The 22,213-nt window shown below is 54.1% G+C and overlaps 3 protein-coding genes across 4 annotated transcripts; all 3 read left to right on the top strand.

Moving 5' to 3' along the window:
- The first annotated feature begins 356 nt into the window (after nt 1–356).
- LOC309596458 (macrophage migration inhibitory factor) lies at nt 357–2,684 on the top strand. Its single transcript, XM_082324688.1, has 3 exons — nt 357–549; nt 1,422–1,594; nt 2,420–2,684. Exons 1-3 carry the CDS (start codon nt 442–444, stop codon nt 2,484–2,486), a joined length of 348 nt encoding a protein of 115 aa, XP_082180814.1. The 5' UTR covers nt 357–441; the 3' UTR covers nt 2,487–2,684.
- A 741-nt stretch (nt 2,685–3,425) lies between these two features.
- Nucleotides 3,426–14,764, top strand: DDX51 (DEAD-box helicase 51). 2 transcript variants are annotated; one of them, XM_082325286.1, is made up of 16 exons: nt 3,426–3,469; nt 3,597–3,979; nt 5,414–5,658; nt 5,786–5,936; nt 7,448–7,593; nt 7,949–8,020; nt 8,212–8,318; nt 8,840–8,948; nt 9,512–9,657; nt 10,336–10,534; nt 11,115–11,230; nt 11,323–11,439; nt 12,354–12,455; nt 12,931–12,994; nt 13,206–13,340; nt 14,216–14,764. In XM_082325286.1, the coding sequence occupies exons 1-16, from the start codon at nt 3,447–3,449 to the stop codon at nt 14,240–14,242; spliced, it is 2,142 nt and encodes a 713-aa protein (XP_082181412.1). In that variant the 5' UTR covers nt 3,426–3,446; the 3' UTR covers nt 14,243–14,764. The 2 variants fall into 2 exon arrangements, with proteins under 2 accessions (XP_082181412.1, XP_082181413.1); XM_082325287.1 differs by lacking the exon at nt 3,426–3,469 and having other exon boundaries at nt 3,848–3,979; nt 5,369–5,658.
- Nucleotides 14,765–15,714: 950 nt separating this feature from the next.
- LOC309596761 (glutathione S-transferase theta-1-like) lies at nt 15,715–22,057 on the top strand. Its single transcript, XM_082325444.1, has 5 exons — nt 15,715–15,848; nt 18,603–18,690; nt 19,376–19,526; nt 20,064–20,240; nt 20,790–22,057. Exons 1-5 carry the CDS (start codon nt 15,737–15,739, stop codon nt 20,994–20,996), a joined length of 735 nt encoding a protein of 244 aa, XP_082181570.1. The 5' UTR covers nt 15,715–15,736; the 3' UTR covers nt 20,997–22,057.
- The last annotated feature ends 156 nt before the right edge of the window (nt 22,058–22,213 follow it).

Genomic DNA, 22,213 nt, shown 5'->3' with positions numbered 1-22,213 from the left:
AAAAATCCGGAGCCAGGGCTAGTATCCCTTTTTGCAGGGCCTCTAGCCCTTTTTGGCCCTGATCCTGCAAAAGCCGGCGGGAATGCTACCGCGGCAGTACCACACGCGCCAGCACCAGGTTATGCATGAACTGCCCAGCGCGGCAGGACTCGGCTGCAGGGAGGAGCCTACAACAGACCCCCAGAAATGCTCAATAATAACCAAGCACACGAATGACGGCGGAAGGGGGGCGAGTTCTGGCCGGGACGGGGCCGCGGGAGGCAGGCTCCCGGCTCCGCTCCATCCCCCGCCCCGCCGGGCGCGGCCCCTTTAAGGCCGGCGCGGCCCCTTTAAGGCCGGCGCGGCCCCGCGCGTACTAAAAGCGCCGCCGCCGCCGCCCGCTCCACTCCGCCGCCCCGCTCCGCTCCGCCGCCGGCCCCGCCGCCCCCCGCCGCCGCCACCATGCCCATGTTCGCCATCCAGACCAACGTCTGCAAGGACGCCGTGCCCGACAGCCTGCTGGGCGACCTCACCCAGCAGCTGGCCAAGGCCACCGGCAAGCCCGCGCAGGTGAGGGCGGGCGGCGGGGCCGGCGCTGCCGCAGGCGGGGGGCCGCGGCCCAGCGGGAGCGGGGGACGGCGCCGCCGCGGGCCGGGACCGGCGGGGCTGGGCCGGCAGCGGGGCGAGCACGTGCGCGGCGCGGAGCGGTGGGAGGGGGGCCCCGGGCGGAGGGGACGGGAGGGGACGGGCGGCCCCGGGCGGAGGGGAGGCCCGGAGGGGAGGCCCGGAGGGGAGGGGAGGGAGGCCCCGGCGCGGCGGCCGCGGGGCTGCGCCCGCTCTCTCGCCCAGCCGGGCCGGAGGGGCCGCGGCCGCCGAGCGGAGCCTCTGCGGACACAACGAGAGCGCGGGCCCCGCTGCTGCAGGGGACGGGGCCTGTGCCCGCCGCCGGCACCCCCCGAGCGAGGCGCGGCGCGGCGGCGGGCCTCCCGCTGCCTCCCTCCGCGCTGCAGCCCGTCCCTAGGCCGAGCGGCTCCGGGGGCCCGCAGCAGCCCCAGCCCTGCGGGAAGCTGGGTGCCCCCGTAGCTACGACGCCGGAGGGCTGCCGGCGCCGTTGGGGGCCGGGGCTGGCGTCGGCCAGGCCGGCAGAGCGGAGAGGCGCTGCGCCGGGCCGCTCCCCGTTATCCCGCGACCGGGTACGGCCCCTCCTGTGCCGGGCCGCGGCGGCCTGGGAAGCCAAAGCCCGGTGGGGCTGAGCTGGGGGCAGGCCCGGGGGCTCGGTCAGGGGCGCGGGTACAGCCGTGAGGCCGCGCAGCAGCGGTGCCGCGGGCGGGAGATCGTGGCAGGAGCTGCCGGGGCCGCAGCCCGGAGTCGGTGCCCGAGGAACGTTTGCATCGGGAGAGGGAAGGTGGGGTATCCTGTAACTGTTTGTTCTCTTACCGCAGTACATCGCCGTGCACATCATTCCTGACCAGATGATGTCCTTCGGGGGCTCCACCGATCCCTGCGCGCTCTGCAGCCTTTACAGCATTGGCAAAATAGGAGGGCAGCAGAACAAGACCTACACCAAGCTCCTGTGCGATCTGATCTCTAAGCACTTGCATGTATCTGCAGACAGGTAAGGCTGGGACACGATGTCATTAACCTTGTTTATCTGGCTCTCTGAAGCTGTTTTGAAAAGTTAATTTAAAAATATGAAAAGCCAGGAATAAGTCCGTGTGTTTGAGAAAATACAGGGTGATCATTTGCAGTGTTTTCATGTCCAGTTAAGAGCCTACATCTTTTCCTTGGGCGTCCTCTGTTACGTGGCTTACTGCTCTCGACGTAGGAAAAAATCCCAGAGGACCGACGGGTTGTACTGTGTGTTTTTTTGCCGCTGAGGTGCAATGTCCTCTGGTGATGGGAGGCTGAAAGCACGAGGGAGGAGCAGTAACGGGCTGGAGCTGCCAGGCAAAGCAGGCACTGGCAGGCTGTGAACAGCTCCCTCGCAGGGAGCGTCTGCCTGCCGTGAAGGACGGGAGGAACCTGCTGCCACCGATGCTGGGGTTGGAAGGGACCGGCCCTGAGGGCCTGCTTGGCTTCCGTAAGGCTGCCTGTCTGTTTGACACGTGTGATGGACTGCAGCGCTCGGAAACAAAAGGTTTTGATCTCTGGAAATTCCTGACAAGCTGCTAACCAAAAGCTGTCTGGTGTCTGGACAGTCCCTCACTGAAGAAGAGTTTGTATTAAAAAAAAAAAAAAGTACAGTTCCAGGGACTCTGAGGAATATTGAGTTTGGAGGCTCTACCAGAGAAGTTAGCTAGATTTTGGTAAAAAGGAAGCTTGAAATTTCTTCTGAGGAATAGGAAGCACTGTCCCCTGTCCTGTTGTCCTGTCTCACTCATTACTTATATAAATCCGTTAATAAGGTCATTATTTCTGTCTTCCTGTGCCTCTTCTGCAGGGTGTACATCAACTACTTTGACATGAACGCTGCCAACGTGGGCTGGAATGGCTCCACCTTTGCGTAGAGCTCTCCCGCTTGAAGAGACGGCTCCTGGACCTGCCCTCATCCTGCCCCTTAGCAGAGACCACCGCACAAACGGCCCTGTGTTGCATTTTGTGCACTCTCAACAGATCGATGGCTCCCTGCTAGTGTGTTTAAATATTGCTGCTTCAACATTCCTCTGTTTTCTCTGTGTAGAAAGCAAATAAAGATTTAGAAGTAAGCTGTCTGGTGTAGGCTTTGGCAGGTTGGTGATGGAGTTGGGCAATTGGCAACATATCTGTTTCACTCTGATTGCTAAAGCAAAAAAAAAAAAAAGGAATGCTTTAGGTTTGATTCTATTTCTCAGCCATAGTATTTCACCGTATGGTTCGACTGAGTGGCAGGTGCCTGACAGCACTCCAGGGTAATTTTTACCTCGCTGGGCTCCAGAGGCTGTACGTGCCTTCAGGGCTTCTTCTTGCTCTGAGGTTTGGTTGTTTTTTTGTTGTTTTTTTGTCTGCGTCCCCCACAGCAGAAGCAGTCCTTGGGCCAGCCCTGTGCCTGCTGCTTCAGGGAGGCTTCCCTCTAACAGCGTGCGGGGCCAAGCACGCAAGGAAGGGGTGCTTCTGCTCACTTGAGTCGAAACGCTGCTATCCGTGTTGCTCGTGCTGCCTCCCTTCGGGCAGGCAGGCCTTGCCCTCCGCGCCCTGGGGGCTGCGGTAAGCCCCGGCCGCCGGCCTCTCCCCGCAGGGGTGCTGCGCTCCGCGGGGGCCGCGCCTGGGGGCCTTTCCTCCCCTCGGCGCTTTCCCGTCGCCGCCGCCCCGGCCTCCTCCGGCCGCCGCCTCCTCTTCCCGCGCTCCGCGCCTCAGGGCGCGCGCGCCGCCTGCCGGCAGGGGAGGGGCGGTGCCGCGCGCCCGCCCCCGCGCCTTCTGGAGCCTTCCGCCGCGCGCCACGCGGCCTCCGCTGACGTCATCTCCGTGCGCCCGCGCGGCGCGGCGCGGCCATGGCGCTCTTCCGCATCGACAGGTACCCGCGGCCCGGCCCGGTCCCGGCGTCCCGCCGCGGCAGGGGCTGGAGCGGAGGCTGCCTGGCCGGGCGGGGCTGGTGGGGGCGGGCGGCTGGGCCTGAGGAGGTTTTGTCTGGGCTGTTTCAGGTACGGCGGGGAGGAGGAGCGGCAGGCGGAGGGGGCCGAGGCGGAGGACCGGGCTCGGGTCCTGCTGGAGCGGCTGCGCCAGCAGGCGAAGGCCCGGCAGCTGAAGAAGCAGCGGGAGGCGCAGGCCGAGGGAGGGGAAGGCGAGGTGTCCGGAGGAGCCGGCCCAGGGGCCGCGGGGCCGAGCCCCGGGGGCGGGAAGAGGAAGAGGGAGAGTGGAGAGCAGCCCGGTGCGCAAGGACAGAAGAGGCTAAAGAAGAAACAGCGGCCTCGCAGCTCTTCTGAAGAAGGGGCGGGTACTGAGGAGGCGGCAGATGGCAGCACTGCGTCGAAGAAGAAAGAAAATAGAAGAAAATCGAAAGCGCCTCAAGAGAGGACTGAAGCAGGTAACGATAAGCTGGGGTCATTTTGGTCGAGAGTTCTCAACAGAGAAGTAGGCACAAGTTGCCCTTTGAGTAACTTGCCGAATTTACCTGGTCGTAAATTTTGTTTTCCTCTGCTTAATATGTTCCCAAAGTAACTCCCTTTTTAGGGGAAAGCCCCATATTGCAAACTTTGAGGATTAATTTAGTGTAAGGGAAGGAGGGAAGCATGTCATAGAATCACAGAATGCTTTGGGATGGAAGGGACCTTTAAAGGTCGTCCAGTCCATGCCCCCCGCAATGGGCAGGGACATCTACAACCAGATCAGGTTGCTCAGAGCCCCCTTCAGTGTTTCACTACCCTCATTGTAAAAAAAGTTCTTCCTTATACCTGGTCTGAATCTACCCTCTTTTAGTTCAAAACCATCACCCCTTGTCCTATCACTACAGGCCCTGCTAAAAAGTCTGTCCCCATCTTTCTTACAAGCCCCCTTTAAGTACTGAAAGGCCGCGATAAGGTCTCCCCACAGCCTTCTCTTCTCCAGGCTGAACAACCCCAGCTCTTTCATCCTTTCCTCACAGCAGAGGTGCTCCAGCCCTCTGAGCATTTTTGTGCCCCTCCTCTGGCCCTGGTCCAACAGGTCCGTGTCCTTCCCGTGCTGAGGACCCCCGAGCTGGACACAGGGTTCCAGGGGGGTCTCCCCAGAGCGGAGCAGAGGGGCAGAATCCCCCCCTCGCCCTGCTGGCCACGCTGCTTTTGATGCAGCCCAGGATACAGTTGGCCTTCTGGGCTGCGAGAGCACATTGCTGGCTCATGTCCAGCTTTTCATCTATCAGTATCCCCAAGTCCTTCTCGGCAGGGCTGCTCTCAATCCCTTCATCCCCCAGCCTGTACGGATACCAGGGATTGCCCCGACCCAGGTGCAGGACCCTGCACTTGTCCTTGTCGAACCTCATGAGGTTCCCACAAGCCCACCTCTCCAGCCTGTCCCGATCCCTCTGGATGCCATCCCGTCCGTCAGCCGTGTCGACTGCACCGCTCAGGTTGGTGTCATCTGCAAACTTGCTGAGGGTGCACTCGAACCCGCTGTCTGTGTCACTGATGAAGATATTGAACAGCGCTGGCCCCAGAACGGATCCCTGAGGGCCACCACTCGTCACTGTTCTCCATCTGGACATCGAGCCAGTGACCACTACCCTCTGGATGCGACCATCCAGCCAATTCCTTACCCACTGAAGAGTCCACCCATCAAATCCATATCCTTCCAATTTATGTCACCTCAGTCTTCAGTTGCTTTCGTATCAGCGAAGGAATGTTTGGCTTTTGCACTTGAATTTAGGAAGAAAGAGGAGCTTGCAAGTTGTTGCTCAAGTCCTATGTTGTAAAATGTTCCCTATGTATCTTTTCTGTAGCACGTTCTCACCTGTAGCTTTGTATGCCGGTTATCCAAATTCCAGATTCTGAAGAAGACATCAACCAACAGGAAAACAGAAGCAGCCTTACAAATGAGTCTTCTAAAAGGAAGAAGAAGGATGAAGAAACAGAGGGAGCTGAAACAAGGAGGAAAGAGAACAGTGAAAGAGCTGAAGGAAATCAAAGCACAAAGGAGGAGCCGTCCTTAGCAGCCTCGGAGGAAGAGACAAATCCTCCACCCTCCAGCCTGGTGGTTCTTGGAGACTATGACAGAAAGCCAGTGCAGAAGGTAACTAGCTTGACTGAATTTTGATGATGGTCAGGAAGGAACAGGCATCCTTACCAGCTTGTTTTGTGTATGGCATTGCCTGTTTGACGGCAGAAACGCTTTCTTATTCTCCTTTCCCTCACCTCAGGTTCAGCCCTTCTTACCGCAGTGGCTTGCTCAACCCAAACTAGTGCAAAAACGTATCAAAGATAATCTAGTTCCAATTAGAGATGTCCCAGGAATTCACCCCAGGCTGTTGAAAAAGCTGCAAACGAATGGGATAGAGTCATTTTTTCCAGGTACCTTGATAGTGCTTTTGTGTCTTTCTGAATTGACTTATGTAGTTCCTGCAGTCTGTTGCTGTATATTTTATGTATGTAGTCAGTGAAGTAAAACATAGAACAGAACCAAGTTTAATGCATCAAAGTGATCATACAGTTTTAATCCTTCACTTTCAAATCTTTATCTAGGCTGAGTAGTTGAAGTCTGTTATCTAGTCATAAATGCAGATCCACAAAATACGGTGGCTTGAAGTAATAGCTCACAGCTGCCCAAAGAGGGAGGTCTTACTTGTGTCCTCCCATTTTTCCCCCCCCTTATGCCAGGCTTGTGCTTTAGTTCCTTACCTTTCACCATCTCTGCTTCTAATCAGACCTCTCTGGGAACCTGTTCAACTCATTAAAGCAGCAGAAAACTGTTCAAGCAAAAAAAGCTGTTGGTTTTCCATTATTTTACCATTTTTGCAGACAAGTACAATAAATGGCAGCTCCTAAATAAGTAGAAAGCACAGCTGGAAGCAGGGATAAGGAGAGGGAGAGAAGGGAAGAAGGTGGGATCTCTGAGCTTCATCCAACTACTTGGTCCAGCTGAGCCTGAACGCTTAGACTGTACCAGAGACTCATCAAGGTTATGTTGGAAAGCCAGCATGTGTCTTCTCTCTTTAAGTGTGCTGTTACATAATGTTTTAATGTAAATGCTATTGCTTATTTTGTTCTGGGAGATCTTAACAGGTTGCTGATAGCAGCTTCTTGTGTTTTCTCGTAAATCAAGTCCAGCTTATGGCACCTGGTAGTAGATAAATCAAGCAGTGTCGTGCTCTGTCAGGTAGAGATGGGGTCCACTGAAGTCATACATCGTATGCGTCACCAAGTATGGTCTTGTCAGGGAGCTAGATCCTCTGGCCGCTAAACCTCGTAGACAAACTGAAGTTGGACAGTTTGTCAGGGCTTGTCCTGGGACAGGGCAAGGAGAGAGTTCAGGCATGACAGCCAAAGCTCTCGTCTGTACAGGACTGCTTCAGTCCTTGTGTACTCTCCTGCAGCGAACTTGAGTGGCTCCAAAGCCTATAGGAGTTGTGCGTTTTGCTCCTTGGCAGATAAGGCTGTGTTGCCGTGTTGCATATTCTGTGTTTATGTAAGAGTAGTTTGTACTTCAAAGAAAGGATGCTTACAGACAAATATTCATAGGTTTTAAATATGCCCGGTGCCATCCTAACATGAGAACGAGAAGACAGATGTGAGTTGAAAACTATATTTAACACGGTAACATCCTAGCTGAGCACTAGAAATAGCTGAATTCTTGGAGACGGAAATCTCTGTATTCAGTGTTAAGCTCCCACGAGTGAAGAAGAACCAGCTAAAACCAGATAGCATCTCTATTAACAACTGGTGTTGATGTCTTCCTTTCTTATGTCTATAGCAACAGCAGCACAGATGTGGAAACAGATTCATTGTGTATAACTGCTTTTCTGGGTACACTGGTTTTAGCCCAGTTAACTCTGTGGTTAATGTTTGTTTCCATTTTTGTTCAGTTCAGGCAGAGGTGATTCCTGCTATCCTACAGAGTGCATCCAATGGGTATTTGACGGGGCAGGGAGGATACCGCCCCAAAGACATCTGCGTCTCAGCACCTACTGGCAGTGGTAAAACCCTGTCTTTTGTCATACCCATAGTACAGGTGAGTTTATCCCTAGAGAAATATCTGTAGGGAAGATGCTGGGGTTGCTTTTGTTCAAGTGAAACCTGAACTTAGAAGTAGGTCAAAAAGCCAAGGAATTTGTGGCTGCAAAGCAGTAGGTTTTTAGCTCGGAGCTGTCTCAGGGAGCTGTTCGAGTCCCCTTCGTCTCAGCATCCCACTCCTTTTCTCAGACAACAGGCACAGCATGAGGAGCTGGGAGGAGGGAGGGGAGTAAAATGGAAACGTAAAACTCCACGAGGATATGTCAAGCCCATCTCTTCTCACTAGGATAGATACAAGAACCCCCTTCTCTCCCCACTGCTTTCAGGGACTCATTTGACCTTTGTTTTGACAGGTTCTGCTAGATCGAGTAGTTTGCCAAGTACGAGCTCTGGTTGTTCTGCCCACCAAAGAACTGGCACAACAGGTATGTGGCTCTTCGCCTTCTCTCTGGGCAGAACTGGGCCAAGGGAGAAGCTGGTGCAGTCCGTACTTTGCTTGGCTGTTCTGTGGAGCAGATTGAAGACCCTGCCGGTGGGTTTGATGTTGTTAGCATAATGGAAAGTACTCCTTTAAATTTTAATTTCATTGTGGCTAACAAAGCCCATCTCTTTGCAGGTGAGTAAAGTGTTCAACATTTACACTGACGGGACAGGTCTGAAGGTCGTTTTGATTACTGGCCAGAAATCTTTTGCAAAGGAGCAGGAGATGCTTGTCCAGAAAAAGTAGGTTAAAAGGTCTTTCGATAAGGCTTATAGAGATTGTAAACTATTTAATCTCAGTAAGCAGAGGTCAAAATATAAGCTATTGCATCACACCATCGTGCAATAATGATATTGAATAGTGGGTTTATATGCTAGATGCGGGTTGTTCTGTCTTTGTCAAAGTACCTGCTACTGCCCCTTTTTTATGATTGTTATGTTTTACTAGATTTTGGGGGTTCTTCACCAGCTGAGTAGAATGCAAATGTTTACCTTATACCCACAGGTACAAATGATTGATACGGGATTTTGCTGCAACTAAGCTTTTTTTAAGAGCAACAAAGAATGACATTTTTTGTTTAAAGTGGGGGTTTAGTGTGCAGGACTGCCTTTGCATGCTTTCCAAAGTAAAGTCCATATTTGAATTTTGTTATTTCTCAGTTAAGTGAATAGTAGGAGAATCATAAGGTCTGCTGACCAAGGATCTCTGTTACTTGCTTTACGGTGTAGGGAGAAACTTACTGATGGGCTGCTTGTTCTTTCAGAGTGACAGGCTACTGCAGCCTGGCTGATATTATTGTGGCTACACCAGGGCGGCTCACAGACCACATTAGCCAGACCCCGGGGTTCAGCATGACGCAGCTTCGTTTCCTGGTGAGTCAACTCCACAGGTCTCCCATCTTAGTGCGAGGTCCATTACAGCTGTAATTCCTGCTTTGTTCTTGCATGGTACATAAATACATCTCTGTTGGAACTGTTGTATGGGCCTGGGCTACACTCCAGATTGCTCAGGCAGCAGTCTCAAGATGTTTTATTCCAACTCGTGACACCCAGGCACGCACCCACTTCCCCTTCTCTCAGCCTCTTGCAAACACAAACCCAGAGTAAAGCCTTATTGGTCAAGGTCAGGGTAAATCATCAGACTGTAGTAGCTTCCACCATATGGGAGTCTGTGCAGAGAGGTAGTTGCAGTCTTATTTAGGATATGGAGATTTTTATCTCTTGTTCAGAGACGTGGACTGGATTTCTGTGCAGATGAACGTGTGTGGTTTGAATGTTGGGCTGGCTGCTGAGTCACTGAAACAAAAGCAAAATTCAGTTTCAGGGTAGAAACTTCTGCCTTCATTTGATAATGGTAATATTACAAAAGGAAAATAAAAGCTGCCTAATGCTAGGCAGTATTTAACAAGTAGTGTTTTTCGTCCTTGTGAATTCAGATCATAGATGAAGCTGACCGTATGATTGATGACATGCACCAGAACTGTCTGAACCAAATTGTCAAAGCTGCATTTCAAGTAGAAAATGACTCTGGCTCCAACATGCTTTTTCAGAGGACCAAACCAGGGCCTATAACAGCAGCCAGGTAAGTTGCCAGATGCGTTTCTTTCAACTGGTAGCAGGGACACCAGCACCTAGATGCCACTGCCCTGCTTCACAGTACTCCCTCACAGGCACTCCCAAAGCTTGCTTACTCTGAGAAACGTCTGCCAAAGTAAGGCAGTGAACGGCTGGTACTAGAGGATGTCTTTTAGACTGAAGCTTAAGTATTGTATTCTCCAAGCTTTCCTTAGCTAGACTGAAGGAGCATCAGAAGAAAGCACAGATATTGCAAGTCTGTGATTCATTTGCACAGGAACTATAGTAATGCCCTCTGGCAAGCTGAGTAATGGATTTGAAGGAAAACTCCTGGAATTATCTGTCTGCGGCTGCTGTTTTCACACAGCATGGTAGGGATGTGTCAGAAACTGAGATCAGTGACCAAGAAGGAAGCAACTAGAATGAGGACACGGGTAACTGATGCAAGGATGTGTGCGGGGGTAACGGATGTGGGTTGCGTGGTTGGTTGAGAGCGCTGATCAGTTCTGTCTGTGAACTCCACCATAAAACAAGGGTGGAAAAGAACCTACAGGAAAGGCCCAGAGCAGGAGAAGAGCATCAAAAAGAGTTAATTGCTTCTGTCATAACATCGTCTGAAGGCACTTGTGGAGGAACTCCTTTGCCCCATCCTCAAAGTTCAGTTTCCGTGTGCTATTTATTTCAGCTCCTGCTGTCCTCAGATACCCTTACAGAAACTGCTGTTTTCAGCCACGCTGACCCAGGACCCAGAGAAACTGCAGCAGCTGGACTTATTCCAGCCTCGCCTCTTCACGTCTGTCTATTCTGAGAAAAACACGCTCAGAGATGGAACAGAAACTGAACAAGATACTAATAAGAAATACACACTCCCCGAGGGGCTATCGGTATGAAATTAATTCTCTTGAAGAAACTATACTTGAAGACTTGTTTCACTTTGGAGTATTTAGTTATGTTTTTACCCAGTAAACAAATATCTCTTCCCTATGATTCCTTGCATTACAGAGGTGCTGGGAGAAAGTGGCTTTGGGAGTATTTATGATCCAGAGAGCTCTACCTTCGTGCACTTGTTTTCTCATTACTTAGTGTTCATTTGGTTTTAAGATGGGATGGTTTTTATTTTAATTAAACTCTCTTCATGCAGAATTAAGTTCACAAGCAATGGGGAGTGGAGATACAAAGTAGCAGTAATGTATTAGCACTTATGCGTACCATGCCTCTCAAGGCGTGTAGATACCGGTCACCCTGTAGACAAGAAGGCGGTGCATGTTGTTACTTGCCTGGAGAAGTGAGAACATGAGAACAGCACAGGTCTGCTGTGTCTGCCTGGTGGTGTACCCTCCCAGCCTGTGACTGGGACTTGTTCTAAAGGGAGTAGCGTTGCAGGGTGTGGTTTTGCTGGGGTTTTAGAGAAGGTAATGGCAAGAAGTAATTTTTCTCTCTGAACTTCTTCCCTGTCGGCTGCAGCAATGCTATGTGCCTTGTGACCTGAATTCCAAGCCTTTACTCCTCTTGCATTTCATGCTGGCAATGAAATTTACCCGTGTGTTGTGCTTTACCAACTCCAGGGAAGCTTCTCACAGGTGAATGCATCAATGAGATCACTATAGTAGGTATCTCTCAAGTAGTGTGAGAGAGATGGTGAAGTGACTGTTTCTATCCCGTTTACCTACAGGTTGTTCCTGCTGGTTCAAGCCTTTGGTGGAGTCACTGTGGCTGAATTTTCTTCTCGGTTACCTCCAAATGAGAGACAAAGAACCATGAAGGAATTTGAACAAGGAAAAATACAACTGTGAGCATCTCAAATGAGTTTTCTGCATGTCTTCCAACGCAGGCTATTTCCAGTGGGAAAAGCTAGGTAGAACCAAGAACACAGTTAAACGGGGTCCTCTGTAAAACAGCGTGCAGGCACCAACTCACCGAATGGGTGTGAGACTTGGACCTGTGACTTTTGAGTTGTTGCCCCTGCGCGTAACTTGGCCTGTTCTAATCTAGCTGTAATCTGAATTTCTGCGTGTTACTTTATAACAAGCGGTAAATGTACCTGCTTGTTCATGGAGTTGCCCAAAACACATGCAGTTCTGAAAATCTCAAGTTTAATGTCTGTGCTTGGGGTCAGGCGCTTTTTGGAAGAAAATGGATGTTGGTGCTAGAGCTATATACAGTATTAGTTCTTCCTACCACAGAAACCCCTAATCAGACTGGCATACAGATTTACTTCTAGCCACGTGTTTGATTTGCTTTGTGATTTCAGTAGCTATATGGGATTGCATCTGTGGAATGTCTCTGAGAGGAAGGTAAATATTTGGTTTCTGGATTTTCTTTTCATCCAAACCCCGTGTTTAAATTCATCCTTGACTGCTGAAATTTTGCACCTCGCTGTCTGCGTGCGGTGCCTTTATGGAACGTTCAGGTAGCTTATAGGCTTGTAACCTCCAATGTGGCGGGAGCTGTCTGGCTTAGTGTCGCGAGCTTGGAGAACCTGGAAACACCCAGTAACTTCTCGTGCACAGCGGTAGTTGACGAGCCTGTAGTGCCAGTAAGGAGTGACTTACAACGCTGCTGTCGTGCTCCGAGGTCAGAGGCTGGCGGCCCAGTTTGAACAGAGATTAGCAGAAGAGTTGTGCTGTGTTCACTTGTGTTTCACTTGTGTGTGTAGTGCAAGAGATGTTACCTGAAAATGACCGTATATACGTTTAAAACCAGGTTAATCAGCACAGATGCCACTGCACGAGGGATTGACGTTAAAGGAGTGAATTATGTAATAAACTATGACGCGCCTCAGTTCATCAGGACATACATTCACCGGTAAGAAACCAGGAACAAAAGGAAGGTGTTTGAGCTCGGTTTACTCTGAAATATTTAGCAAAGGTGACATGCACTTGAAAGGGTGTTTAGCTTTTGGTTTTTTTTTTTTTTTACTTTAATATGCAAATAGCTTTCTAATCAAAGTTAAACCCATAGCATCACCAGCGTGATGCAGTATTGGAACAGAGAACTAGCACCCTGTTACAGAAGATGTGTTTTACAGGAGCTAGAAATACTGTCCCGGACAGGATTGAGTATTGGGTTTCTAGATGTTCAGAAATCTGCAGCGGCTCGGCAGCTGTGAATGAGCCCTGGAAATGTTCATCCTTTGTAACACAGGGCTGGTCCTGCTGTGCTAACCTCAAAAAACTCAGACTTTCTTAAATCTGGAGAATCTCAGAATGGGACTCTTGGAGCTGATAATGGCAGCGACTACATGGCTGAACTGACTTGACGCTACTTTTTCTGGTTTCAGAGTTGGAAGAACAGCTCGTGCAGGAAAAGCGGGCGTCGCTTTCAGCTTGGTCCTTAGAATTCAGGTATGTCGTTGGCGTGGGATCATTTGATAAGGATGCGTGGAGGGGCATAAGGAAGATAAGGTTCATACTACTTCCCACCTTTTCCAGTCAGCTGAGCTTTGTGCTTGGAAACTTCAGATGATTCCTGACTCGGCAGCACGTTCCAGAACGCGCTCATTTCTAGCTATAGGCGGTGGGGTGTCTCATCTCCTGTGTCGGTCTTGTTCTGCAGGAACGTAGGTTTCTGCGGATGTTGAAGGATGCCGGCATCCAGGACATAAAGAAGCACCCGGTGAAGGGCAACTCGTTAAAGCCGTTGGTGCAGCAATATGAGGAAGCTCTGTGTAAGCTTGAGAAGACAGTCAAGGTAATTGACGTGGGGAAGGAAGTTAAAAAATCAAACTACATCTTGCACAGCTTATTGCAACTCCAGACTAGCACAAGTATTAGCATCCAGAATCCTTTTCTTTAACTGAGACATTTCCATTTCAGTGTGAAGGCAGCATTTTTGGGTGCGTCATTGTGAAATACTCGGAAAGGGTGGGGAGGGGAGAGAGGTTTTCTGTTAAAAGTAAGGTAGGCAGCATCCCTGGGGGTATTTAAAAGACAGGTGGATGTGGTGCTTGGGGACATGGTTTAGTGGTGAACTTGGCAGCGTTAGCTTTACGGTTGGACTCAATGATCTTAAGGGTCTTTTCCAACCTAAATGATTCTGTGATTCTATTCTATGATTTGTGGCATTTCCTTTTCTGTTCTGCTTTCCCTTTTCCGGCCCTCTGGAGCTGGGATTTTGGCAACTACCCAGAAGGCAAATAAAACGCAGAGATTAAACCTTTTGTCATTACAGAGTTTTAGGGCTGTAATTTACCGCCATGCTGACTAGAAGTTAGGTATTTCAAGCCAGGAAAGCGTTTCTGCAGGCCCTCCTTTATACAGCAGTGGGAAGGTTGGGAGCTTTCAGACAAAAGCAGGGTAGCGTTTGACTTGCCAGGTGGGTAGGCTGGGGGTCCATAATAGACTTTCTGTGCTGTATGATTTGGGCAAGTGTTCTGCTCTCTGATTTGAGGATGCCTGATAAACATCTGTCCTTGAAAAATGATGATTTTGAGTTGTAGACCAGGAATGTTTGAGAACTGGGTCAGAAAGGATTACGAAATTGTCCCATTGCTCCCCGATGTCCCTTCTGTGTGACTCTGAGACAGGGGCATCTTCAGTCACCTTCTCAACTTTAATTTTGAACAGAGCGAGCGAGCACAGAAACGAGCCTGAATGAATGGAAGCCGAGGTCGTGTTTCGTGGCACTGAAGCTGCTGAGCGGGATAGGCCACGGGCTGCTACCCAGCACGGTAACGATGAGACACGGTCCCCGAGGGGAGCTGAGTGGTTGGCTCCTCACCCTTGTCACATCCGAAGCCAGCTATTACAGGCCTCACTCCCCATCCGAGGACACTGCGAACAGAGTTCAGTTACTGGTTTTAAAAAAAAAAAAAAAAATTGAGAAGCAGCTGTCTTGAAGAGGACTTTGCATCGTATCCTACTGGCATGTGTAAAACTACCACCAGTGCAGGGAAGAGCCGCTCCACAGCTCCTGAGCGTGGGCCCGATGGAACTGCCGCTCTCCAGAGGCGAGGGCTGTGCCCTTCTTGCCTCGGAACTGGGACAAGTAAGGGTTCGGTCTTACGGTGCAAGCAGCTGTATCTGCAAGTGCATAAACATCTGTACAGTGCCTATAGCGGAAGTGTGTTTGAAGAGCTGCTCTAGGCTAAAGTGACTGCAACTTTTAAATAAATACTATATATATTTTTAAACAGTGTCTAATAAAGATTCCTGCAAACAGGGATGGAGGCAGTGTTGAGGGGATTTTTCACTTCTGTAGTCTCGTACCTTTCTTGTCATTTTCTTGCTTACCTTGTTTCCTTCCCCACTCGGTGCCAGGGTGACGGCAGGTATAATTAAGCATTAGGTTGGTGCTAATGCAGACTGGAGTGTCTGATGTCTAATATGAATGTGCTGGAGTCGGCTCGTATGACTGCGAGCCATAAATCTGCATTTGTCACATGCCACTGGTATTTTTAGCTGCCCCTGGCAGAATGCTTAGAGCTACCACATAGCTGCAGCCTGCAGCCAAGAGCTTCACCTCCGGCTTCTTACTTTGTAAAGCAGCGTAAACGCGCGCCGGCGTTAGCAGCGCGTTACCGGAGCGCAGTGAAGGGCTGGGAGCCCCGGCGGGGCGGGTGTCGGGAAGGGGCGGCTGCGCGTTGTGAAGAGGGGAGCAGCGTGGGGTCGGTTGATGGCGGCCGAGCCCCGCGTCCTCCCGGGGGGCCGCCGTGCCCCCGCCGCGCTGCGGCGGGCCGGGGCCGGGGGCGGGGGCCCGGGCGAGGGCCGTGCGCTCCCCCGAGCGCAGCGAGCGGCTGCCGCCGCCGCGCCGGGCTGCGGTCACCGAGCGACCCGGGGCGGGGTTTGAGGCAGGCCCCGGTTCGAACAGGAGGCGGCGGAGCCCGCTCGGAGCTTCGCCCCCGTCCCGTGAAACTGCCGGGGGCGGGGGGGGGAAGACCCTTAAGATCATCGAGTCCAACCGTAAGGCGGGGCGGGGCGGGGGCGGGCGGCGGCCCCGGGGCCGCCCCGGGCGGGGCGGGGGCTCCGGCGGGGGCCGCTGCGCTGCGCCCCGCCCCGCGGGAGGGCCCGGGACGGGACGGGACCGGACGGGACGGGACGGGACGGGACGGGACGGGCGGCGGCGGCGGCAGCAGCGGCAGCGGCAGGATGGGGCTGGAGCTGTACCTGGACCTGCTCTCGCAGCCCTGCCGGGCGCTCTACATCTTCGCCCGCAGCAACAACATCCCCTTCGAGTTCAAGCAGGTGGAGCTGATGAAGGGTGAGCGGGGCCGGGGCGGCGGGGGCTTGTGGCGGGGCGGGGGCTTGTGGCGGGGCCCCCGGCCCCCCCCGCCGCTCACGACCTGCGCGTCGCCCGCCCGGCCCCGGCAGAGCCGCGCCGCGGGCGGGGCCCGCTCGCTCGCTCGCCCCCGGCAGCGCCGGAGCTGCGAGAGGGCTCGGGTGCCCCGCAGCCGCCGCGGGCTCCTCCGCTCAGGGCGAAAACGGGACCCGATTTTCTGAAGAAGCCCCGGTTTGTGAGCGGGTCCCGGTGCCTGCGCCCCCCCGCGACAGGCGCGGCTCGGCGGAGGCGGGCGGCGTCTCACCCCCGCCCCAGCAGCAAACGCCGCGGCGCCGGGAGCGCCCTTCCGAGGCGCAGCCGCGGGATGCGCGGGGTCCGCGGCCGCCCCCGCCCGGGATGGAGGCAACCGGCGGCAGCGGCGGGGCGATCGCGCGTGGGCGAGGGCGGCCGGGGCGCGCGGCCCCCGGTGCAGCGCCCCGGGCAGCGGCGCTGGTGCGGAGCGGCCGCGCTCCCCCTCGGGCCGAGCCCCCCGCGGCCGGGCCCGGCCCGCCGCCCCCTCGGGCCGAGCCCCCCGCGGCCGGGCCCGGCCCGCCGCCCCCTCGGGACCAGCCCCCCGCGGCCGGGCTGTTTTCAGAGGGTTGAGGATGGGCTGGCAAAGAGAGGAGGCAGCGGAGCGCGACGGCGCAGCCACCACGGGGCCGAGCGCTGCCAGAGGAAGAAGGGAAGGCGGTTTAGTTTGCAGTAAAACCAGCTGATAATTGGTAGGAGCCTGCCCCAGAGGTACCACGGGTCTTCACCAAAGGATGCCCAAAGATCTGTATCTTCCTACCTTGTAACTGAAGCTGGTAAAAGCTATCCTTCAACCTTCCCAGAGCTCTGCTGGATTTGAAATTAAGGTAATGCATTTGGCAAAAAAACACCTTGGTAAGTGACGCTTAAAAACAATGAAAGACAGAAGGCTTCTGGGGCTGAAATTGGTAAAGAAACACAAGAGGCTCCAGCCTGTGACTCGGAGAAACCGCAGGCGCCTTGCGGTTTGGTCTCTGGGTGTTCCCCTGCGCCCCTCAGCTGTGCGTTCGCCGCACCTTGCTGCCGCCTTCCTCCGGCCTCTCGCGGTAGGAAAAGTTGCTGTTACTTTTTGTAGCTGGGGCAGGCCCAGCTACCGTCCTTCCCCTCCCTTCCCAATACACAAACTTGTGGTGAGGCACTGGTGCGAAGGAGAGGAGAGTGGCAGGCAAGCAACGAGAGCATCGGGGAGAACGGAACGACTGAAATACAGGCACCGGGGAGCTGAGAGGAAGAGAAGTGAATTAAATCCCAGTTTCCCAGTGATCTGTGCCCCGTGGCATCAGCATTTGCTTTTGGTCAGCGGGTTTAGGATGGGTAGTTTGGCTCAGGGGAATGCTAGAGGTGCGCCCCATGGCCGCAGCGTGCGGCTCCCGCGCCGCGGGGACGCGCCGCGCTCCTGGCCCCGCAGCTGGGCGAGCTCGGCGCCCGGCCGCGCGGCGGGGGTACGGGCGCACGGCCCCCGACCGAGCGCTCGCTCGGGGATGCGGTGCGGGTGGCCTCGCCGCGCTGGTGCCCGTCGCGCACGGTGTGTAAGGCCCGGGTGAGGGAGCGTACGCTCGGATCTGAGCTGGCGGGTTAACTGTGTCCCCCCAGGAAAGCTCCTGGGCCGCGGCAGGGGAGGTCTCGAGGAAATGGGTAGAAAGAGTGAGAACGGTTGGAAACCGCAGGATGCTCCGGGGACACCCAGGGACCTGGAATCTGCACACCGCCCGCAGGAAATCCCAGTGCCTTTTTGAAAGGGGACGGGCTGCGAGCCAAGTGACGGGGGAATAGTCACAAATCAGGTTTGCCAAGTACTGGGAAAACTAAAACCATGTCCGGAGCATCTCCTCTGGCAGAGGGATTCTCGGGTGACTCGCCGCAGGACACGGCACGGGGTCGGGTGGTAGAGAAGCTCGAATACAGAGGTACGCACGTGTGGCTGAAGCCAGTGGCTGGAAAGGGCTGGCACGAACGGGTCACGTAAAACAGGGCTCCCGGTACTGGGTTCAAACGTAATGGCGCAGGCTGGGACCTCGGGGGAACAAGGCTCCGTCTCCTGTCAGGTTCGCTCTGCCCGCCTGTCGGGCGGGGGGCTTGAAAGCAAACTCAAATCCCTGTTTGCTCTGAGAAAGGATGTGCAAAACCCACAGAAAGAGCTGACTGATAGATTTGTAATAAAGTACCCATGGCTTTATATGGAATCGTAGAAATTTGTTTTCATTTCAGGACTAAAAAGAGTTGAATATAAATTACGTTATCTTCCAGAAAAAAAAAAAAACAAACCCTTGCCTTCTCGCTGTCCTTGTGGTTCGTGTTTCTGATACCGAGCTCCCTTTCCTCCAAGGCGCTTGGTGGTCGCTCTGGGTTTGTACAGGGCAGGCACAAGCTTGGAGCTGACGGAGCCCGGAGCCGACAAGCGCTGTCGGTACGGAAGGGCTCTTGACCGTTCTGCCCTTCGTCGAGAGGTTGTTCTGGTATGCAGGCAATAAGCAAGTAGGCTGACATCACAGGGCAACCCCCATTCACCCTGCGGTACTTCTTGATTGCTTGTAAACTCCAACAAGACTGTACTTGTACAATCAAACGCAGGGACTTGAGGCCAGGTGGCCCCCACAGGCTCCGCGGGCGTTTGCAGGCAGGTCCTGAGCATCCCTGCCAAGTAAAACTCCTCGTCTCCCTCCCCAGGGCAGCACAGGACGGAGGAGTTCCGGAAGGTGAACGTCCTGATGAAGGTGCCCGCGCTGAGGGACGGTTCGTTCACCTTAGCGGAGAGGTGAGGCTCAAATAAGCTCAGATCCCTCCTGCAGTATTGCTTATCCTAACGCTTGGGTTCTGCTAGTGCCCTGTTTGGTCTCCACTGGGACGCCAGCCCAGGTAGTTGTTTGCCTCCTTCCTATCTGTTCCAGTTGTACATAAAATAAACCCATGTTTCAAGAGAAGCTTTCTCGTGTAAGCAACTCAAACTGCATTGATCATGGAAAAATCTGTGAGCTGCTGCTTGGAGCTAGCTTGCACGCAGGCAACGTTTCTAAGCCAAAACACCTGTCCGTGCGTCCTCCTGCGCTCTGCCTTCAGCCGGAGGCCGAGGGCAATGCAGTCAGTCTGACGCAAGGCACCCGCTGCTGGATGGCCAGGCAATACAAAGCTCTGGTTTGGTTTAAACTCAATTCTGTGGCTCGTATTTGCTCAAAAATGTTGACAGGGCAACTGTACCAGCAGGCCACGTCTGTCTCGCTGGGCCGATGTATCGGGTAATTGCTGTCCCCAAGCAGCGGTCAAGGCAGCACAACCTCTGTGTGCTGTGCCTGCCTGGCAATCGCGTGTCCTGCGCTTCTGCCTGACGCAGACCGGGGCTGTGTTGCTGCTGGTCCAGCAGCGCAAAACTTGGGGGAAGAAGAAAGGATGAGGTGCTTTAATCTCAGATGACCAGCTCACGGTCTGCCTCGCTCTCTGGGCAGCATTGCGATCCTCCTGTACCTGGCCCGGAAATTCAAGACTCCTGACCACTGGTATCCATCTGACCTGCAGAAAAGGGCTAGGGTTGACGAGTACCTGTCATGGCAGCACGTCAACATTCGTGGGAAGGGGAGCAAGCTGTTCTTAACCAAGGTAAGCCCGTTATATACCAAAAACTAAGTGCTAAGAGCTGTGAGTGCAATGGCCCGGGAGGTACCTCCTGTGTGCAGGGCCTTTCTGAGCAAAGGTACAAGCCTGGCGACAGATAGGAACAAAACTGCGGTGGCCCGAATGCTTCGTGCTGCAGCCGCAGCTCTGTGCGTGCTCCGAGATCCAGAGCAAATTCGTCCTGGGTGAGCCGCTAACACCAGACACAGCTCCCCGCCTTCTGCCCAGCTTCGTGGAAAGAACGAACCTCCCGCTGGAAAACAAAACGCAGCTGCTCGCAGATGATGCAGCCTTCCCTTGAGAGGAGACTCTCGTGGTCGAAATTTCAGACTTTCTAGGGAGGAGACAAGGACAGCCAGGAATTAATCACTGACATTCATGTTAATCTGCCAAAGCAGATGAGCAGTACCGGCTGTTGTCGTGCATGGCTGGTGAGGGATCCTTGGAAGAAGGTAGTGGGAGGGTGTGGACTAAGTTGGGAGGGAAATACGTAAAAAGCAACTTGTTTCTTCTCCCTGCCAGGTGCTGCTGCCCCTGCTCACAGGCCAGCCGCTTCCTCCAGAGAAACTGGAAGGTGTTACTGAGGAGCTGAACGTTGTCCTGAAGCAGTTTGAGGAGAAGTTCTTGCAGGACAAGCCCTTCATTGCAGGCAGCGAGATCTCCCTGGCCGACCTCGTGGCGCTGGTGGAGCTCATGCAGGTGAGCATCGGCCCCAGCGCTGCTGGGTACGCGAGCCGGGCTGCGGGCAGGCCGGGCCGGGCTGCGGCCGCGGCACCGCCACCGCTTTAACGGCAGAGCTTTCTCCCCGCTGTTCACTCCTGAGGGGGGTTAAACCTTGTTCCTTTTTGCCTTTGACCATAACCGAGTTTGCCAGGGAACACCTACTTGGAGACAGTTCTCTCTATAGAAGTACGGACAAAATTCCTCAGAAAAAAAGATAAATTACAAACTCGGCAGAGCAAGTACAGCTATTTGGAAGAGATGAGTTGGTGCGCGTGGGGCTCTGTGTTTGCATGAGACGGTTCTTGGCTTAGCGCGGCAGTGCCCTTTCGCTGCGCGTCCCAGGGGACAGCAGCTGCTGAGGATGACAGCGCTTGCTTCCGCTGGCTGAGAGCAGAGATGAACTCCACCTAGCGTGACGGCGGCCGCTGCCTCGGGCCAAAGGCGCATCCCTGCTTCCTGCTGGTCCCGTCCCTGGTAGATGCGTTGTTTGACTCACCCCCGGGTTCTCTCGCTCTCCCTCTGCAGCCTGTAGGTGCTGGCTACGACCTCTTTGAGGAGAGGCCGAAGTTAGCGGCCTGGCGCCGGCGGGTGGAGGAAGCGGTGGGGAAGCAGCTCTTCCAGGAAGCCCACGAAGGGATCTTGACCGCCAAGAACTTGACCGCTGATAAGATTGCACCTGAACTGCTGGAGCATTTCAAGCACCAGCTCCTAAAGCAGGCCAGCCAGAATTAGGGGGTTACACTCTAAGTAAAATGGATTATTTTGTGCAGGCTCTCTGTCCTGTGCAGGGACAGGAGCGCTGGACTCGATGATCCTTGTGGGTCCCTTCCAACTCGGAACATTCTATGATTCTAGTATTTCAGCGTTTCTTCTAAAAATCATTCAGAAACACCATTCCACAAAAGGCACTTCAATCACAGCCTTTCTGCAACTTAGAAGGGAAGAAAACTACATCTTAGACTGCAGTGAGCTGCTTTCCCCTCTTGTCCACTACAGGTATGCGAGCTGTAGCCCTCTAGGCTTTTCTTCCATGCTCCAGCAGCACTGGATCCGCTTGAGGACAGCGGCGGTTCGGTCCCTGTGGGCACCGGGGCCAGTCAGAACTGCCCTTTCCACCCCTGTTCTGAGTTTTCCAGGTCACAGCACCATAGAAGAGGCAAAGGTTTCCTGAGGGTGTGACAGAGCAGTTCTGTCTGAAACAAGGAAAAATCACTGAAAATGGCTTTCCCTTTGCAACACGCTCAGCTGGAAGATTTTTGCTCTGTAGTAGAGAGGCAGGTCAGGCCCCAGCCCTGGGTGGGGACCCGGCCGGGGCTCCCGGAGCACCTGGCCACCAGAGGCTGCTGCGTCACCGGGGAGCAAAGGGAGGCAGCACCCGGGGCGGGGGGCTGTGCAGGTACCCGAGCGAGGCCTCCAGCTTCTGGGAAGGACGGGGTTAGTCCCGTCGGTAAAGATCCTCAACCATAGGCTCATGCCATACTTTACAAAGAACTGCCTGCGCAGCTGAGAAAAGCTGCTTTTCTGGGCGAAGCTGCTGCCTCTCCCTCTGCAAGCCGTATCGGTGCTCCTGTCCTTTCCCCAGCGCGGCTTTGCCAGCTCGATGGAAGCCGTTCCGGCCAGGCTCTCTCCACTGCCGAGCGCTGCGGTGGCTGGGCCAGCAGCGGTGGCAGAGGGAGGGCTGCTGGCCAGCCCCGGGGGAGCGGCGCGCGCGGTCCGTCAGCTCAGACACGGTTAATGTTCCGCTGCTCCTCTGTCACGTCAGATTCTTCAGTAAAGTTAATGGTTACGCTTGCCACGTGTTGTAGCTCTGCTTGAATTTGTAAACAGGATTTGGAAGGAAGCGGCCACTGATTCACCCTCCGTGCCTGTGCAGCACCCTTCAAACCTCTCGCCCATGTCCTTTTGTACCCCTCCTGCCCTCCTCTCCTCCTGTCCCTGTGGCCTTCCAT

This window comes from Platalea leucorodia (genome assembly GCF_965183815.1).
Source record: "Platalea leucorodia genome assembly, chromosome: 12".
Classification (NCBI taxonomy): Eukaryota; Metazoa; Chordata; class Aves; order Pelecaniformes; family Threskiornithidae; genus Platalea; species Platalea leucorodia.
This window is presented reverse-complemented; position numbering and strand designations above follow the sequence as displayed.

Excerpts from the sequence above, each read along its gene's own strand:
- LOC309596458 (XM_082324688.1), top strand. The coding sequence starts at position 442 with ATGCCCATGTTCGCCATCCAGACCAACGTCTGCAAGGACGCCGTGCCC. Across the intron at positions 550-1,421 it reads CCACCGGCAAGCCCGCGCAG|TACATCGCCGTGCACATCAT; the intron begins GTGAGGGCGGGC and ends CTCTTACCGCAG. Across the intron at positions 1,595-2,419 it reads TTGCATGTATCTGCAGACAG|GGTGTACATCAACTACTTTG; the intron begins GTAAGGCTGGGA and ends CCTCTTCTGCAG.
- DDX51 (XM_082325286.1), top strand. The coding sequence starts at position 3,447 with ATGGCGCTCTTCCGCATCGACAG. Across the intron at positions 5,937-7,447 it reads GATAGAGTCATTTTTTCCAG|TTCAGGCAGAGGTGATTCCT; the intron begins GTACCTTGATAG and ends ATTTTTGTTCAG. Across the intron at positions 9,658-10,335 it reads GGGCCTATAACAGCAGCCAG|CTCCTGCTGTCCTCAGATAC; the intron begins GTAAGTTGCCAG and ends TATTTATTTCAG.
- LOC309596761 (XM_082325444.1), top strand. The coding sequence starts at position 15,737 with ATGGGGCTGGAGCTGTACCTGGACCTGCTCTCGCAGCCCTGCCGGGCG. Across the intron at positions 15,849-18,602 it reads GCAGGTGGAGCTGATGAAGG|GGCAGCACAGGACGGAGGAG; the intron begins GTGAGCGGGGCC and ends CTCCCTCCCCAG. Across the intron at positions 20,241-20,789 it reads CGCTGGTGGAGCTCATGCAG|CCTGTAGGTGCTGGCTACGA; the intron begins GTGAGCATCGGC and ends CTCCCTCTGCAG.